Below are 22,165 nucleotides of genomic sequence, written 5' to 3' on the forward strand. Positions count from 1 at the left end.
TATTCTTCATTTTATTTATTATTTAAAAAAAAATACTTTTGTATTTTAAAATATCTATGAAAGTATTAATGTTTAAAATAAAAATTCTACATAAAGTTATAATAAAAATGACATTTTGACTAACAGATGTGTATAAATACTCATATGTTTAGACCACCATCTGTATAAAATAAGTTTTATATAGTAAAAAAAAAGTAGGTATCTTATTGTGTTTAACACATTATTATGTCGATTACTCTTGTTACATTTTTAGTTTGACAAATTTAAAATATATTTGCTTATTCTTCTTATAATTGCATTTTTTTATTTGTTTTCTATTGCTTTTAATTACTAGTTTACTACTGTTAACTTATTACCTATATTCAGGAAAATTAATTTATAACTATAAGACTAAGTTTGCAAAAACTTAAGGATTTTTTTACATTTCATTACTTAGATACTCCACCTGTACTTATTTAAAATATAATATTTTCTTAAGTTTAGTACTGATGTTATTTGGTAGGTTATAAACTGAAAAAATACCCACAGAAATATTTATTATCGTTATATTATTTTACAAATAAAATATTTAAAAAAATTTAATTAACTAAAGTACCCAACAGAAAGTATAATTTATTTTTTTTTCATAAAAAAAATTAAAGATTTGTATAACTTCAAGCATACTCTTGTTATTATGATAAATATATTTTTACAACCAGACTACTGATATAGGTTAGTTTTTTTTTATCTAACTGCAACACATTACTGATTTTCTTATACTGAATATTGAAACAGATTTCAATTGGTTATTACTGTTATTAGTTTTTCTTGTACTTCAATTAATTATAAGTATTTTCTATTAGAAAAATAATTTAGTACCTATAATAATAACTGCAATATTTATAGGTAGTTTTATGTAGAAATTTGCTAGTATAATTTAGGTACTCAATACGGTTAATTTACATTAAACATTCCAAAGTCAATTGAATAATTTTCAATAGAACAAATTTGCATTATTTATATTGAAAAAATAATATTAAATTTATATTTATTCAAACTAACATTTAAATCATCTATGGTTGACATGAATCTTGAATGTTAATCTATAATTCTCATTCATATAAAAATACCACTATTTAATTTTAGTAAAATATTTAATTCCTATTCATAAACAAACTTACAAACACAGCATAGGTATTTAATAACTGTTCACTGAATAATGAATGCGCTTAAATGTAAAAATGATTAGGTATCTACTGATATAAAATAAGATTATATTCATTTTAAAATACTGTGATAAATATTTAATTGATTAATTTTTTGTCATTTGAGTAATATTCATCTTACCTAATTAGTAATTACCTATATGGTTTTTGTTATTTTACAGGCCTACGAGTTGTCAACACTAACAGGCACTCAAGTGATGCTATTAGTAGCATCTGAAACGGGACATGTGTATACGTTTGCCACGCGCAAGTTACAGCCTATGATTACTTCTGAAGCTGGCAAAGCGCTTATCCAAACATGCTTAAATTCACCAGACCCGTGCCCGTCATCATCAGGTGCAAACTCAGGAGACCAACGCATGTCAGCAACTGGATTCGAGGAGACCGACCTGTCTTACAACATTGGTGACGACCACGATTCCAAAGTAAGGCAGTTTGTGTACGGCCAACAGAGTCCTGTCCACCATCCACACCATCAGCAACACCATCCCCAACACATCATGGCCATGTCCCCGCCTGCTCATCTCATACCCTCATCTAGTCCCAGCCCGCTGATGCACACGGCCAACTATCAGCAACAGTGCACTTCCCCGCTGCCATTACACCAATATCCTCACATGGCGTCCCATTCACACAACCAGCGGTAATGTTCAGTCGAACCAACATTGACGGGATATCAAATTTTGAAAAAAACAAATTAAATAGACTGAACTATATTATGTCTGTACTAGTAGAAATATATTATAACTATAATATTACCAAAAAGTATGCAATTACTGTGCGATTATCCCCGGCAATGAGTTCAACCGAACATTGTCATGCCAAAGTAGAATCCTATTCGTCCGCGTTTGATTGCAGTGCGTTTCGCTTTGTGTGTTATGTTTTTATTTTTTTGCTGTGTTGTAGTTAATAAATATAATATAATATATGATGTGAGCTTAAATAAATCGCTTATACTGTAATACAAATCTACTACTGCCGGGTCAAGTTCAAAATCGAAAGTACAATATTTTTTTTTACCATCACCGTCCCGAATGTTTTTTTTTTTTTTTAAACAATAAATCGTAACGATTTAATCGTTGTAGAATTTCTAACGGCGTTCCGTTTTCGGTCTCCTGCAGCCCTGCATGACGTCGTTCGTGGTCCAGTTGATGGTTGTGGGATGAAGGGGGAGTTGTTGAACACAAATATTATGTAAATCGACGGTTAGGACGAACGTTTTTGAACAACATTTTCGTGTGACACGCCGCCGACTGGTCGTCCTCCGTGGGGGGGGGTCTCTCGGTGTGGTGACAAATACAGGGGGTCCGCCGATGATTGGTCAATTATCGTCTTCGTCATTATTATTATTATTATTAAAATAACGTTAGACGCTGGCCATGCGTGGGCGGTAGTGGCGGCGGCGGGCACGTGCGTAGGTGGCGGCGACGGCTGGTCGCAACGATAGCAATATTATGCCTACGCGCGTGGACCGGTTGCTGCCGTGGCTGCGACCTAGGCGATCACTACGTTTTTCCCGGACGGTTTTCGCCGCTCCGTTTAGTTTTCCCACGGGATTAACGGGCACGGATCGCCGTGGATTTATTACGTTTCACGATAATCGAAAAAACCAGACCGCGCCGTATTGTACCTATACATACAAATATATATATTGATAATAAAATAATAAAGTGTAATAATAATATCGAATACGTGCTCGGGATCGGTAAGCAGCGGCGCGGCATCGGCGGTGCGTAGGTCGTGAGAACGGCGGCGGCGCGGCGGTACGTTGCGATCGCGTAACGATTAAGAAACGGGTAGAGGATAAAAAAAATTAATAAATAATCGTGAATGTAAAAAAATAAGAAATAAATTATAACTGCAGTTATCGGTAATCATGTGTAATTACGCGAATTTATTTGCTCTCTCTCTCGCACTCCATCTCTCTCGTCTTGTACTCTTGTAAATATGAAACTATTTTGTTTTTTTTTTATTTATATATATTTTTATAGTATTATTTTTAGTTATTATTTTGTACAAAAAACAAAAAAAATTGAAACGTTGTATATTATATATTTATTATTTTTCGTACATAGTATATATTTTTAATTTATTGTGGTAAGATATTTTAGAGAAAATTCTATGCATATATTATGATATAATATATACACATATTTTTTTACGTTTAAGAGAAAAAAACAAGAACAGTGCCTTTTATAACTTTATGCATAATCGTTATTGTCGATAACAAAATACGCATTTGGTCTAGTCCGAATTTTTATTATATAGGTGTTACCTACACATCATTATAATAGACATATATAGCTATTATTATAGACCATTGTTATCAAGTCTGTGATATTTATCGGTAAAATAATATAATTGTAATATACATGATATACGTTGCAATATATACGTCATATGTTGAACACATGTTTGTTATATGTCGTTACAATCAACTGTGAGTTCTTATATTATTATGTTATGTAATATAATATTTATAAATTATAAACGATAATAAAAAAAAAAAAATGACTAACGAAATGTTTTAAAATTGTGTCCCCCTGCCGTCACTAAGATACTCTACACGTAGCACAGTCCCTCATACGTTTGAAAGCGGTTACATTATTACGAAATTAATAAATAAAGAATCGTGAACGCCTCCATGACGAGGAACAGCAGCAGTATTGTGATCGAAAGAGTTTCGTACTGCCCGCTTTGTGACAAAAACTCGTTCGGAAATCCGAAAAATGATTTGTACGTCGACCGTGTAACATTTTATTTTATTTTTCGAAATTTTGGGCGTGTGAGATGACGTGGGACGTCATCGTCGGTCGTTTCATGCGTGTGTATAAAATACACCTAAATACGTACCTATATTACATATTATATACGAGTATGTGCACATGTTTTTTCTCTTTAATTTCGTTTCCCAATTCGCAGTGGCGACGCGTCGATATACAGACTCGCACACGCCTCATGCGATCGTAATACAATAATAATATACACGTATAGTCCGTATAGAAGGTTACACACACACACACAAACACTCGCACACTCTTATTCATGTCCGATATTATTGTCGCCCACTACCGGTGAGTCCGTCCGCACAACAATAATTACGTGAGCGCCGCAGACGCCCACCAGCGCGCGGCCCGCGTCGACGGGAAGTTTTCAAATAGTGTGTTACACTTGAAACCAGTGTGCCCACACGCGGTGAAAAAATGTTTAGCCCACGCGCCACCGACCGAACGTGCGCGTTGCGAAACGTTTTTTTTTCGTGGTTTTTCGCCTTCGTAGTGTCGGTTTCCGGTGGAAACACCAGGACCGCGGACCGGAAATGGCGGAACTTTTCGGAACGACTGATGGTTCGCGCGGTTTCCTCGCCGGAAAAGCCGACTGGAGGACGAGCCCGAAACCGCGACCAGATGTTCGTTTGGACGCGTACGTCCCATTCGATACTCCTACTGCTGCCCCACACCTCGCTGCTAGCTGCTGCACTGCCCCGGAGCGATTTTCTATTGTAAGAGCTGCACATAATAATACGATATTATGATAATTCGTATAGGAAACGGACGACGTGTGCAACAGGTGCCACGCCGTGCGGCGGTAGATGACCCCTTTAGCGAGCGCGCGCGGCGGAAATGCGTATCGTATCGTACGTTGCCGTTGTCATTTTCGAGCGTGTGCAGAATATCGTATTATACGTCATGTAATATCGTCGGAAAACATTACCCACACTGGACATAATAATAGGTACGGGAATAAGAAATTCGGGCCGGACGTGGCGAGTTCTTCCTGCGCTGCTGAAGGTTTATCCGACAATGGCCAGCGGTCACCGCAGCAGGGTAGACACCTCAAATGGGGGTAACCATGTCACTTGTAGCCGTGTCGTCCTCGAGATCTATGCGTTTCAGTTCGCATAAATTACCTATGTGTATCGGAAACGAGACAAAAAAAAAAAAAATAATCAAATGTGCAATTATTATCATAATTATATTAGATCGGTTGATGCTATAGTGTTTATACTAAGTATTAAGTATACCTATAGGTACCCACTAATTTCTATACACGAAAAAAAATGTCTACAGATGGGGAAAAATACACTCAAATTGCGAAATAATCAAAACCACGAGTATGACATAATATATACAACGCACACGCACTATATTATGTATGTAATATGTATAGGTATTGTATAATACGGGTCTGCGCAAATCATAAAAACAAAATATGTTGCGGGAAATGGGAGCGGAGACACTCGTGACCTATAATAATAAAAAAAATATATATGAAATCCGGTTAGTGTTTGTGTTTAGTGTTTAGCGCCTTTGACTCGGTTTTCGGGGGCCAACTTCTGAAAAAAACTGCATTATTGTTTTATCTAAATACCGCCACGTGCGGGATCGCCGAAGTATAAATTACCGGATATATAGGCACTTATACCCATCCGCATGTGTACGGGAAACGGATATATGTAGAATTCAGCAGAATATAAATAAGTTACAGGTGTGGCGTTTTCTACTGTTTATCGACGTTCGTAAATAATATACATATGTATATAGAGTGATATAGTGCGGCTATTGGATAGAAAAAAAAGTTGTGCACTTTTGATGTGTGTTTTTGCAATATAGATGATGTTTTGCGAGTCCGTTAAGAAACGCATTTTTAAACCTTAAAACCACACTTGATCGTACTTTACACAGCTGGTTTACACTTATTAATTCAATTTTCGCCGTACAATGTGCGCCTAGCTATACCGTGATGTTACGAGTTGTTACTCGTCCCGACTCTTGTGAACGATGTCGTATAGTGCCCACCATGTGTGAATGCTGCTTTAAATGCGTGTGTACGATATTTCGTCGACCGCGGTGCAGTTTGTATGCACGTCGGCTGCACCGCGAGATTCGATGCGATGCTTCTTGTATAATATATCAGATTAATATCATCATGTTGCGGTGTAGCAGCCGCAAGTGTGCGTGCAAGTATTGCTGCGTCGTTTAGACATTTTTTTTTTTTACTGCACTTAGTTTTGCACCTTGCACCCCCTGCACCGCGAGTTTATCGCATATTATACAATGTTATGTATATGCATCACACGCATATATTATGTAGTTATGCGATATCAACATGACACTGTTTCGAACGATTTTTCATCTCCGTAGAAGACCTCAGGTAAGTACATCATAATCATCATTTACTATATAACGTCCTTAATCTTGTACTATATTATTATATTTTATCGTCTATAATGCTGCGCGGTCTATATATAATGCGCGACTGCAATGACGATTTCGACGTCATGCGCATGACTGCTCAACAATATTTTATTTATTTATCGCTATACAAACGAAATATCGCGGTGCACCGTGTACAATCATAATTCAAAAACATACTATTATACCCGTGTAAAGTGTTCAGAAGACACGTGCGCCTATATGTATACGTGGAGTATTGTATATTTGCATCGCGTCATTTTTCTGTATGATTGAAACATAATATGTATATACCTACTTGATTTCTCAATGATACCAGGTGTACTTGAGCAGTATTCGAACACAATTTATGGAATTCTCAAATCGCAAACGTATCCTGCAGTGGGTCGAAATACGCAAAGACCCAATAGATATCGACAAGATTAGTCGTTTGGATTATTATTATGAATAGGAACTGTACTGTCTTTAATCATTCAGGGGGTGTGCATCATATATAGTCGGAAGATCATTTTTTTTTTTTTTATTGATGTTTTAATTTTAAACAAACAACTCAAAAAGTCAGCCATGTATAAGTACGTATCAAAATATGTGATCAGAGTGAAACATATAACGTTGTTTTCTCGTTGTGTATATTCGTGTTTGAAATCCAAAAAAATACAGTCGTTAAAGTGCGTTTTGGAGTTTTTTTTCAAGGGATTAGTAATCCCCGATCCCCGTATATAATGTGATTATACTACCCCGATAGTGTTATACAAAATGTCGCAATGTATGCCGCACTCGCGAAACTATATTCGGACGTCATCGTTATTCGTCCGTGTTAATCGTAGTAGTGATGTGTATCACGTAATCAACTTTAACCCAAACAGTCGAACACCCGCGGACGAAAGCGCGGCCAGCCCATCAGACATTATGGCAGCCCGATGATTCGAAACCGAAATGGTAGCCCTGCACCATGATGGGGATAAGACGAGTTTTCAACGAATGGTTTGACATCCTCTCAAAATTCAATCGCGATCACTTGTCGCAGGTATATGTCATCAATTATCGTTTGTATACCTGTACCTATAATAATATGTTGTGTAAGGTATAACTGCAATATCATTGTCGATTACGACGCGTATTCCGCTCGAACCGGCAACGGGAAATTCGCCGATAACGATTGTACATACCAGGCAATATTTCGTAACGGACGTTTTCCGCGACGCGTATGTTCATAATAATTAATAATATAACATAAACTATATAGGTGTACCCATTATATATACGCTATACAATCTCTCTAGTCGTCGCACATACAAACGAAATAATTGTCTAATGAATTGTTATAGTTTTGAATGCTCGCGTCGCATATATATATATATATATATAGGACGCGTATATAGCAAATTTATATATATATAAACATATCTGAGATGGAGACGTCCGTCGTTTCTTTTTAGTGTCAACATCTTCATTCATTAGGATTCATTGCTTCATTGTTTAGACGTCATGACAGGCAATTAGATTGTACCTATGGGGTATATTATATTGTATTCACCGGTGGATATGTACCAGGCGTCTTTAGTATTACGCAGGTGGGTACGCTCTGCGGCGGCGGCGGCGGCGGTATAAATTATTATGGGCGGGCGGCCCATAATGTGGTGTACGTTATAATATTATATAGGAGGTACACCCGCGAGGAAAACCGCAACAGCGCTTATTATTGCGGCAGCAGCACGAAGAGAAAACGAAACCCAACACATTTTATATATGTTATAATATTTATATGTGACACCGCGGCGTGTACATATAATCTGCAGTGTCCTATATTATATTGCAGTTGTATACAATAGGTGAAGAGGTATATAGCAATGATATATTGTGCGCTAACGTCGTGGCTGCAGTAGCGGATACCTAGCTAGAGATTGTTGCATGTTCACTATAAAGTTGGTTGGGGGAGGAGAGCGACTAATTTTCAAAACATCTATCATTTGCTTGTGTCATTCGACAGTTGGCATATCGCAGTAATATTATATAGTACCAATATTCCGTATAGGTACCAAAAGAGAATACACCACCAGTTGTGCTCTTTTTTTCTTTCCATTCCTTCATCGGTCACTATGTAATGCCTGCCTTTAATATGTCGTTATATGTAGGAGATGGACGCGACTGGACAGAATCCTACAGAGTCGCTGTCGGGTGAATTTTCTTTTGGAACAGAATATATATATATATATATATGTTTATAGGCACAACTATATAGGACTACGTTGTTTTTTTTTTTGGGAGGGGGAGGAGCTTATATATTCTCCTAATAATTCTGTTATCCACATGCACCCTTCTACTAAGTCTGTAAGAATTTTAATTTACATCAATATTTATGTACAAAATATTCGTCCAATACTATTCACATTAATAAACAAAAAACATGCACAACTTCATTTTTTATTTTATTATGCCTTAGTATAAACCCTTAAACCCTATTTATCATTGATGTATTCAAATTCTGACTATTGGATTTTTTAAATAAACTTACTTGAAGACCATGTAATTTAAATTATTCAAGATTTTTTAAGATTCACCGTAAAAAGGTTGGTTTTCATTTGAAAAAAAAAATGTCGGAATCACAACAGGATACTGCTATGCGCGGTAAACAAATCTAAATATTTCTCAAATCTGAGTAAATTTAATCTTGTAGCATACTGCGTAAATAATTCTATGTCTTGTTAAAGAAAACGTTGTTCGTGACTTATATTTCAATAAATACTTGGAGAGATTATGCTCACGAGGGATTAGTATGTTTTTTGTAAAATTCTAATTTTAGCAAACACGTGTGCACTCAAAATCGTAAAGGTTATTGTATTTCAACCATTCCAAAAAATTATAGTATATCAGAAACACGTATAAACACTGCCCTATGGGGCCCGCGTATTGCCCCCCCCCTCGAATTCACCAGTGCTTTAATTGGTACATATTCACAGACGGTATTTTCGAATTATTCTTTTAGATCGCACGCGTTTATACCGTGCAAGCAGCTGTCAAAGACTAATGGTCAAAGACTATGGTCACCGGTTTGATAACAACAAGTAAAATTTATAATTTAGTTTGCTGGCGGCGAAAAGTGTGCAAATGTTTTTGGCTGGACCTATGCATCAGCGTCGGCGAGTGTTAACACTTAGGACTTAGGTACTATTTGGGGGCTTCTACAGTATGATTATATTATGGCCATCATAATGTATTAATATATAATGAATCTGAATGACTAGACCTAGACGAATACATTACGGCGAAAACAATTCGCTTCATATTATATAAAATAGTCAAAGAATAATATCATTAACATAATATTCATATAATAATAATATATTATAATAACAGATACAACTGCAGATATTGTACATTCGAATTAATGACAACCGAATGGATATGATTAATTGTATATTAATTGTAAATTAACTATACACGGAAATATAATATTGTGCAGCGACCAGTAATAAATAATGTCCCACGCGTGTAGCTTATTTTTTCCTTTCCGATTGCGCGGCGCATAAAACTAGATCGAAGTGTTGATGAATGGTCGAATAAGACTCATTCCCTAAAATTCACGATTTTTGCTACATCGAATCAAATTCCACTTACCAACATGCACTCGAAGTATAAAACACCTATTATTTGTATTACAGTGTAATACGGCGTGCATATATGAATAATTGAAAGTATACATACTGCAGGGCACTTTTTAATTTTTGCTACCTGCTACTACACGTTTCATGTTTTTAACTGCACATATTTGGTGTATGCTACTGCCTACTGCACACGATTTTCGGCCCTGGAACAAGCAGTAGGTATAGATACTAATGATGTGATATACGTATAACACTTGTTTCATCGGATCGTGATGCCGCCAGTACTACACTGCTGCACATATGATCAATCGTGGAGTTCTCATTCGGTCGTTTTTCGCTCATAAAATATTATTGTAATTCGCCGAAGAAATTTCTTGCTCAGTTTTTTAAAAATAATAACGTATAATACACATTAAACGTATCGCGTTTTCGAGCTGTTACGCGTTTCCCCCGACGGGCGAGGGAAACAAATCTAAATACACCTACATAGCCGAACGTATATATATATATGCATATATAGATAGATACTTATTATTATTATTATTATTTTTTCCACATATTATTACTGACGCCATCGCGGAGTCTACGTGCGGCTGAGACAGCGTTATAATATGATACATTTTTATGGCCGAGTAAGAATAATAATATATTTAATAGGCAACTTTATTTAAACATTTTATATTTTCTCGTTGTTTACACCTACTGCAAATCGGTTTGGAAAAAAAAAGTCGACGTTCTCACAGTAGGTACCACTTATACATTATCATAATATAGCATTATAATACATACATTATTTTATTATTATGCAGATTGATGGGGTTCGACGAATATAATATAATATCCGTTCAAGCCAATATATTCACACGTGACAAAAACAAAAAAACAATATATACCGTCTCGATAGACGATAATAAGGCGTACAGCCAAACGTATTTCAGTACTTGATAGGTAATAGTGTATTATAATATATAATGTAAAAATATATGGCTATCAATTCGGGTGGCATATTTTTCTCGGGGTCGACCGATATTTTCGTTCATATTTATGACCGGCCTCTCTCCAACTTATGCAATATAATGGCATTTGTTACGGGTAAAGTACTAATGTAACAACAGCGTCTGCAGAAATCACCACCTAATGTTCATTAGAAGAAGCCTTTTTTTTTTTTTTAAGTAAAAAAACTTAAAAATTTAATGCAAATATCCTAATAATAAGATGCTTTATTAGCTGCAGTTAAAAAATTATCACGATTACTTTTTATATGCATTTGAAGCTCAATTTTCGACAAATTTAATTTAAATCCAAAATATCGAACACTAATTCAACGGGCAATAAAAAAATTCAAGTTATCGAGATCTGATTGCATATTATAGGATCTTCTTCGCTTTAGATATAATATCTATATATGATCTCAGATTATTTGTTCTTCGCCTTGGATGACTACACGGAGTGTTCAATTGGAACATCTATAAAACAATATTGTAAAACACAACTAATTAACTGAAACTATATTAGGTGATTTATACTAAAATTACGATTTACGAGAACAAAAAATTATAATGTTTATACCTATATATAAACTGACGCCACTGACCTATGGTGGTTAAAAAATGTATAAATCAACATGATTAGTAGTGTACAGCCATCACGTGGGAGTAGGTTGATAACTTAAATCGAATATTTAATTATAAAATATAATGCATAATTTTAAAACTGTACTCACGCTGTTGAAAAATATTTAATACTAGTTAAGCCCTATATAATAAATAAAAACTTACTCGGATCGCATAATGCAATAATCACTTGTAGACTTGTCTCTCTTTCAAGTTTTGGAATAAAATTAATTCTCCACCTGGCGTCTCCGCACGAACCACGATTATTTAATTATTAATTATTTTTTATACGATTTAATTATTAATTATCATGATTGTTATTTACTTATCAGATAGATGTATTTGCAGACAAATGGGTTTTCAATTTTGATATTGATTACTTTTTATCCGTATTAAGTTTATAATTTATTCTCGACGTATATATAGCAGCTATATATATATACCTATTATACCTGTTATATGTATATATATATATATATATATAGTTGAAATTTACGGTTACCTGTGATTATTATCTTCTTCCAGAGAATTCATATACATAATATTTATATATTTATTTATTTTTCTTGTGTGTATGGTAAATGGTAATTGGTAAGATGCGTTGGTACCATAAGCAGGGAGAGATTTACCTAGAGGAGTTATTTTTTTCACGACAGTTTCCGAATAATACAGAGTATGTTATACGAGCAGTGTAAATAACAGGACATTTCACACTATTATTCATAATTCTAATGGTGACATTTCCAATAGCTATGCCAGTTAAGAAAACATAAAAATTTGGAAAATATTTTATTTGAACTTTATCTATTGGAATCATGTTTCTGAAACTATTATTAAAAGACTACCTACACAAGTATAAATCCCCATGACATTATTTTTTTTACTTTTTGTTTTTATAGATTACGAGACTTCATAGTTCATTGTTTAAACTGTTTAAAGTCAATATTGTTATACGATTTTTGATAACTCATGCAAACACACATAATACACACACACACACACACGTATATTATATATTATGTGAGATAAAATTAATTTATAAATTAATCATTATTTAGTGTTCTAAAATAAATAAAAACAAAATTTCTCATTGCTTCATTAAATGTGTACATTTGTCACAGAATTTATATATATATATATATACACAAACACCGGTTGTCCTGTTATATGATCACAATTCACGTTATTCGCCATCGAGCAAATAGTATATATGAATAATATTTATTTAGTCCCGTTTGCTATTTGGTCGTATAGCCCATTATAACTATATAAATTAAAGACAGTAAATATTTTGTATGTGCATGAAAAAAAATTGAGTACCTACCTATGTATAATAAATATTCTTACCTTATTACGTCAGCAGTAGTGCAGTACCTACTTATTTACTTTGATTTTTATAAAAGCTAAAACTAATTAGGAAAACCACTATCATAATAATGTCAGCGTGATCATAATTCCTTAACTTTATTTATTCACTGTAGCAGTATTTGCATAACTATAATATAAACCCAGTGATTAATCATATGAAGCACACAATCTATATAATTTTATATTATGTACACTTCTGAATGGATGTGCGCTTTTATTATTGACAAAGAAATGGGATAAATAGCTGAGCACTGTGCTGTGATCTGCTAGTCGCAACCATTGTCTATTAAAAATTAAAATTAATAACATCATACAATATAAGTGCATACTGATAAATTTGTGTTGATAAGTTAGTGACGCAATGTCGTCGTTTTTATTCAAATATAATTTCTTATTTAACTGAATTATTTATTGAAATAAAATATTAAAACGACCTAATACATATGATTATAAACCATTGGTGGGTTTCGTTTTAATTTCTAATACAACATAATAAGCGTTATAAATGTCATATATTTTTCTAATTTATCACAAAAACACGAAAAAAAAAATACAAGTTATATTACTGTATTAGAATATAATATCTTATTGGTAAATAACAATTTTGTTTAAACGAATAACAATTACCTACCGTAAATAATTTAAATTCGTCAAGATAAACCTTCAAAATGGTTAATGCGCATAAATTTAATTTTCATACATATAACCCATTGCAAGTACCTATAGGTACGCGTATCTTCTTAATAATATATTATTTTGCTGCGGATTTTCCGAAAAATATGTCCCAACGTCAACACTTTAAAATCGACGTCATGTAGGTTTGTCATAACTTAATAATAGGCACCACATTAATATTATTGATGACTGTTTATAATTAATTATCCTTCTCTGCGAAAAGATAAACTTTTATCACGTCATGTTCGTCATTTATAACAAGTCCTTTTGTTATATTTAATATTTAGTATCATAGGCGCCGCCAGGAATTTTGTCAGGGGGGTGCATCGTGCATAGTATACACTATACTTTGATTTCTGAATAATGTTTAAATTATTTTAGTTAAATACGTAGAAATATTTTTTCAAATTATATGACGATACAAAGTTATTTTTGTTTTTACGTTGGATGTAAAGTTTTAAATAGATAATTATGCAAAAAAATGTTTTCAATATCATACATTTTTTTTTTTTAAAGCTAGGGGGTGCAATTGCACACCCTTGCACCCCCCTCGCAGCGCCCTTGTTTAGTATAAAAAAATTCATACTTGAATTTAACACTGTTCGTTGATGTCCTATCGATTGTAATAGGTCACGGTTTGAACCGTAATATTGGTATAATATTATTGATTGTTCGAACACCACTCGGCAATTAAACGATATTTCGAAAACTATGCGGGGATGGAGATTTTTACTTAATTTTTTCTCTTCTAAATTGTTTATGTTTTGTATTTTTGAAATTAAATATGTTCTTACTCTAAAATAAGATAGACTGTGCAAACTCCCGCTCGTATTTGAAGTTATAGAGAACTTTCGTCGGTATAAAACAAATAAATATACGTAACAATCATAATTATAATATACAGTTGTATATATTTGTATGTTCTGAGCACCTTTTTACAGGGAGATTCCATCAGTTTAAGGGGCATTTCTACATGTTCTCACCGTGTAACGAAAAATCTCAAAAAGTATAATGCATATTATATTCGGTGTACTTTTTTTTTTTAGATGGATAAAAAAACAATAGTGGTTTATTGTAGAAATAACTACTTAAATTGATGGAATCTCCCTGCAAAAAATATGCTCAGAACATACAAATATAATATACTACGTTTCGGTGGAGTGTGAAATGCGTGTTGCATTATATATACTATATAGTCAATTTTATATTTAACATAATAATATATATATTTATAAGTTACGGTGTTTCTACATCGATCGCCGATTTATAATTATACACTTGTAATCTAAGACACGATCGAATAACATTCGTGATTGATAATGTCCGTGTACTGCACTGTATATGTTATATTATATTATAAGATATGCTCGGTACAGTCATCAAGTGTCGTCGTGTAGTGATGAATTGGCGTTTATATGTATATCATATACCTGTACAGTTTTTTCATCCGCTCTTTGTTTACCCTAACAACAATCCTGATGTATATTCTCGCACGGAAAAAAAAATCGTATTTATTTTTATTATTATTATTATTATGTTTTTTAGATTCGAAAAGCGATTTGTTCGAAGCAAAACATAGTTTGCCATAGACGATATATATATTATATTATATATATATATATATATCATATTATGCATCGTCATAAATCATATAATATACACTAAAGAACTGATCTATCGTTTATTGTGTGTATATATATATATATTTATACATAACTATAGCGTTTAAAATAACGAAACAATATCAAAGTGTTAATACATATTATCATATACATTTATATTATATACGTAGCACGCGCGTCCGCTAGCTTGTTTTATATTCTGAAGGGAACGTTTATATGGTGACGCGCGCTACACACACACACATATATATATATATATATATATATATATATATATATATATATATATATATATATATATATATATATATATATATATATATATATATATATATTATATATATATATACATGTTTAATATAATATATGCCTATAGTAGTATTTCCCATTTTCGCAGTTCTTTTTCAGACTTGTTTTAATCGCTGAACAACCCAAAGACCTTGTAAATAATACCCTTCAATGTGCGTGCGTTTATGTATACATATGTGTGTGTGTGTGCGTGTGCGTGTGTGACACATTAACATACATTTTATCCAAGTGCGTAAACCCGTTTCGAGTTCCTTGGAACTTACAGTGTGTACGTGTACGCGTCACTCGGCGGGCGGTAGATAGGTACTACCTAACAGAATAAAATATAAAATAATAATAGTATAAAAGCGCTCAGGAAAGATTTTTCCTACCTATATTGTACTATTGCTGTTACAATATTATGGACTACCATTCTTGCGCGAACGAAACAAATACAAATACAAACAAATACTAAACAAATACATTTCTATTGTTAATAAATTCTGATATTGGCAATCGCCTGTATTATGTTTTTCTTTATCCCACGCGACACAATATAGTTTCCGGTACAAATGCACGAAAAGTTAAAAAATTGCGAAAGAAAAACATCTGAAACAAGTGTTGGCTGCCACTGCCGCTTCGGACGTCGTATAAATATGTTTGTGTGTGGCGACCACCGCGGCGACATTAAATTCGAAGTCATATTTTTTTGAGTGTTCATTTCAACGCTCTTCCACTTTACCTACCTAGCGATGGTGATCGGGAAAAACTACCCATCATCCATACTAGTTAAGGCCTTTTCCTAGCTAATGTTAGGGACAATGCATTTTTCGCAGCATTATACGTTTAGAACCAGTAACCACATATGCATAATATGTGTAGACTCGATCTTAAAGCCGATCCTCGGGAATCGCCTCACTATACGTTTCGATTTTAAAGTTTAATGTAATATATATAGTGCTACATATTATAAGAAATATATGATATTATTGATATTATCGTATTATAGTCTGCGATAATACCAAATGGCAAATATTACCATAGGTGCATGGATAGTACAAGTACAGGTACAGGGTTACTAATAACATCGTTTTCAGTCTGAGTGACATGACCTACACGCTGGTGATACAATGATGTTACTACGTTGAGTGTTACTTATGAACTGTTACGAGATTTCACATCAGTGCAGGTGCAAATGCATAGCATTCGCATCACCACATTTCAATTGTTGTGGACTTGTGATGCAAGTTTATATTTCTGCACCACCAGAAAATCATAACAAATTGTTTACCTACAGTTTCTATTTTCACAATAGTATCTAAAACTTGTTTATTATACAAATAGAAACTGTATAGGTATTCAATTTTTAATTAACGTTTGTTGAACAAACGTTGTTTTTCTACTAATAATTACAACTAGGACAATGGATAAACGATTTTCCGTCGGGAATTTCCAAAGTTGAAGTATTGATGATTTTAAAATTATAATATTTCTCTGCACCACCAGAAATTGAGGCAAATTCACGACACTGCTTCTCATAAATTAATTGGCGATTTGGGTATACACTATACAGATAACGCGATCACAACGTTATATTATACATTATAATAAAATAATATTATTATAGTCACACAGTCACTAAGTCACTTGTTTCTAAAACGCCAACCAAAACACGTATAGGCTATTATCCGAAGATTTATTCACATCTCTCCGACCGTGCACGTCGTATATTATTATTATTTATTATATATAAGATATAACTTATAAAATAATATATAAAATGAGTACCGCGCGCTCAAGTCCTAGTGTGGGTACCATAGCAGCCGGTATACACATAATATAACATATATACCAACCGAGATGTCGCTACATAATGACGATCGGTCATTATCGTGCAATTCTATTGTATTGCTTGATAGTTTTGATGTATGAACAATGGAACGATAACGACCGATCATTATTGTGGCCGCCACACCTCGTCAATACTTTAATAATTTTATTTTACTCCTCATACTTGTATATAGTTATGGCGTTTGTGTGTTATGTGTGTATACTGATGGACGAGGGCGAACGGGCACGAGATTAGCGATATCATTAAAAAACCGAATAATAACATGACCATAAAGAAAACGCGCGGAATATTATTATTATCACTCATGCTGTAGGGATATTATCTCGGCGTTTGATATAGAGTTTATTCCTGCATGCGGCGCAACTCATTTGTATTGTCGTCGTGTACTTTTCGATTTCCATACCCTCTCCGTGATTAAAGCTGCTTATTTGAACGTTTCGGACCAAAATTGACAAATGACGACGACGACGATGACGACGTACGAAAAAAATTTCAATGGGCTTCATTTATTTTCGTTAGGATGTTTTTCAGAGGATGGATGCTGGCTGAAGGCCCGAAAATAATCTAATCATCCTCATAATAGTCACGAGAAGCGTTGTCAATTATTATTTGTTACCACTCTTATTTTTTTATTATGCGTATTTTTCTGTACAGAATGTGCCTAATGAATGTTTTACACGTAAACCGAAAATTTAACATTTTCACTACTCCGTACATCATAACATCATTTCGTTTTTTTTCACGTGTTATATATAATATCGTAAATTAATTAGTATATAATTGCAGTATTTGAACTGCATGCGCGTGTAATCAATAATCAATAAAAATAATCAAAACGCACAAATTTATCAAAATCGACGTTACAGCGCCGTAACATATTGTTAGAAAGCTTTCGCGCAAACTGTAAATAACAACATGTATTTTATTCAAGTACTGAAGTACCTACCCTCTATTATCAATGGTAAATACACACACATATACCTATATATATATATATTATATACGTATGGTATATTATTACCTTAAGGCAGTGGTCGTCAATCTTTTTTGACGGAAGAGCCAAAAGTTACAATATACAACATTTTTTTGACTTTAAAGAGCCACAAAAAATTTTCATAATTTTTTTTAAATAATTTAATTTTTAAATTTTAATAGCTATAATAATACAATTTCACAGTTATTAATTAAATGGTTACATCAAGAGCGATACATTAAGATCAAGATATACAAAGGGTTACATAGATGGGAACATTGGCTTTGCATGTCTTTTGAAAGTTTTGTAAAGTCTTGCTCATAAGTTGTTATTTTAAGTATCAAGTTATTGTTATGTATTATTCCATATTTTTAAAAGCACTAAAACTAATATAATATAAAATACTATCAATTTTTTTTTTTATTATAAAATATTGTTCAGGGGGAGGAGTGGCCGAGCGGACTATTAAGGTGTAGGTTGCGACGCACGCAGTCGCCGGTTCGAATCTCAGTCACGGGCGGCATCGCTCTTTGGGCATTTCGCGGTGTCTGGAGAGAGAGAGGCCGCCGCCCCCCAACCGGGCATGGCAGAAACCTACGGGTGCCCATTCAAAATTCTGCCAAAAACCCACTTGTTAAAACCTACAGTACCTTCCCCTATAGTTCCCCAGGCTAATAACCTCAGTTGTCAAAGCCCTAACCCTAAAAAAAAAAAAATATTGTTTTTGAACATGGGTAAAATATTAATTTTTGCATGTGGAACTGGAGAGTCGCAACTTAAGATCCAAAGAGCCATATATGTGGCTCGAGAGCCGAAGGTTGCCGAACCCTGCCTTAAGGACATTATTGTTTCCGATCGTTCCGCGTCGTTATCCAGAGGCGGCGGCGGCGGTTGCCGAGCAATTTCACATAAATAAAATCGGCCTTTATATTATTTTATATATTACTATATTTTATTGTTCTATAAAAATAAAAAATTCAACATTATTATTGTACGGCGCGGTGGTGATGGCGCAGCGATTCGATATAATAATATTCCTTGCGGTAATTCGTTTCTTTTTCTTTCGCGCGCGTGATGATAGATGCATAATGGGTTTTGCCGTTCTTGTGTACTTACACACACACGCGCGCGCATTATTACGGCCATATAATATGTCGGTGGGGGAAAAGTATAATAATATATAAAATAATAATAATAATGACGATGATAATAAGCCTGCAGAGGATAAGAAAATATAAAAAAAACCACCGCCGTCAAGCGCATAATACACAATATATATAGGTATACGTTTGCTGCAGCGGGCGCGCGAGCCAGGCGCGCGCCACTATATAATAATAATATGATGCGCGCGTGCACGCGATGCTCAGACCATTAAAACTCGTTCAAAAGACAGGGGGCGATCTTCATTGTTCTCCCGTTGGGTGTTTTTTTCTTCTCCTCTTCTTCTTCTTCTTCCATGCTGTATAATAATCACTGTACAGAAGCAGCAGCAGCAGCAGCGAGCCGTCGTCGTCGTTTTCACAGGGTATCTCCTCTGCCGCCCGCAACCATTGTATTCGTACAAAGTGATGGTCGTCGACTACCGCTCGTCGCGATATATAGTTTTTTGTCCGTTCCCCGGGCAAACCTCCGTCGTCCGTTTATGTTATATACATTCGTATATACACACACAACAATATTATACGTATAGCTTATGTACGTATCGATATTATATACATACCTATCTCGGATGTAGGTATATGCGTAAACGTACGAGCAGAATAATTATTAATCGAGTCATACCACTTTTATGATATGTATACCTACGTAAGCATTATTATATTACTCATTGCGTGGTTATTATATTATTATTGCGGCCACGTCGCGGTCGTCGTCGTTTTACGTATTATTACAATAATAATCGTTTGATCTGCGCGCGCGCGCGCCCGCAATGTCACCCGGCCGCCGCGAGGGATTGTTATTATTGTTATTTTATTATGAAGCTTTTGTTCTACGCTCGCGTGCCCTATTCTATAGTATTTTAGCTGCCGCGGAATACGTATACTAGGTCACGTATAATATTATTAATTTCATTATTTTTATTATCATTATTATTATCACACAGGTATGTGTGCGTATTTTTTTCTTTCGTTTCGTCGACTTAGAATTTAGACTGTCGTATATTTTATTTTATATTTTGTGCCTATAGGTTATAACTTAAATATTATTTTATTATGTGGCGTGTGCAGTACTGCAGCATAGGTAATAGCTTTTTATATACGCGATTAATAGGTCGTTTGCATTCAATGTCAACAACGGTGGCGGAGAACGTTCAATGCATTATTATATTATAAAACATGTTATGTATATACAATAATTATATATATAATATATATATATATATGTATAATATAAATGTACATAGTTGCGAAACCCGCGCGTCAGACATATTATAGGTTTATCGTATATATTACATATGTGTCGAATATTACAGTGTTAAAGCACGTGCGCGGCTGTTGAGGTGATTTCAATAATTTTGGCTTTTGTGTTTATAAATGTCTTTTTTATTCAGTTTTCAAATCCGTTTCCGCTGTTGGTACATCAAACCCGCGCAAATCGTCTTACTGCGAGAGATGAAAAGGGGGCCGCGTAAACGATAAAAAGTGATTTTGGTGATATAATAAGAAAGAACGTTAATATTAATCCGAGAATATGTTACTAGAGTGATGACGGAAAACAAATACTCGATTTATTATTGTCTAGTTTGCGTACAATATAATATTGATCAGGCTGGGCTTTGGCGTAATATGGTGGGGTGCAAAGGGGGCAACTGTCGCTTGAGATATTTAGCTTAGTGGGAAATAGTGTAATTTTACCTTATAGATTTGTAGTTTTAGCATAGTCCACCCCCCACCCCCTAGATTTATCCCAGATAACGCCTATGAATTCAGAGGTACCTATATTCAAACCATGCATCGTGGCTCCAAATTAAGCGCGTCGAAAGTATTTGTCTGCTAAATACAGAAGATTGCGGCACAGAAAATAAAAATAAATAAATACAACCTGCCATATATTATTGTAATATTGTAATGACGTCACGGGAATCATATTCTAATTAGATAAAACAATTGATTTCTGTTTTCTATGCATATTAAGCATAATTATTTCATTTTATTCTGAAAAATGATAATTATTGATGTATATATAATATTATAATGTATAAAATGTATGTATATATATACTTATTATAAAAATAAATAAACATAAGTATACATTATTGCATCAACAATATTCAACATACATCAAAACATCATCATTACTTTTGCGCCCTCATTAATTTGGGAGCCACTTACATCGTGCTATTGAGTATGACTGTACGAGAATAATATATATTATAATATTAATGTGAATGTACTTAAGTGCTGACTGCTGAACGACGTGTGCTCGTATGTGGCTTTAATACATATACGAGTTGTGTGTGTGTGTGTGTGTGCGAGCGCGCGCGCGTTTGTTACATATGAGAATGTCTTTTTGTCGGGTAAAATGCTGTTTTGCCACTGATTCTGTCGACGCGATTGCTGCAAGGAAAACACGCACGTGACCGAACCAGTTCTCGGTCGTTTCGATTGAGTATTTAACTACCAATCGACGAAATACCGTACGATTCTTAAAATTCCGAAAATCCCTAGAATATTTCGAGTGCATGTTCTATAAAATTACACGGTCGGTGGTCTGAATTAAAAACGAAACCTATACATATTATATACCATACCTCTATACATATACATGC

At 34.1% G+C, this 22,165-nt stretch overlaps 1 protein-coding gene across 1 annotated transcript in view; it reads left to right on the top strand.

Moving 5' to 3' along the window:
* The window catches only part of bs (serum response factor blistered), an 80,120-nt gene that overhangs the window by 1,865 nt on the left and 56,090 nt on the right, over positions 1-22,165 (top strand). Inside the window, exon 2 of the mRNA XM_015524197.2 lies at positions 1,367-1,630. Within this exon, the coding sequence (XP_015379683.1) occupies positions 1,367-1,630 (264 nt within the window). The remainder of the gene's footprint in view (positions 1-1,366; positions 1,631-22,165) is intronic.

The sequence above is a fragment of the Diuraphis noxia genome, unplaced genomic scaffold (genome assembly GCF_037042655.1).
Source record: "Diuraphis noxia isolate RWA-SAM2 unplaced genomic scaffold, SU_Dnox_SAM2 contig0004, whole genome shotgun sequence".
NCBI lineage: Eukaryota > Metazoa > Arthropoda > Insecta > Hemiptera > Aphididae > Diuraphis > Diuraphis noxia.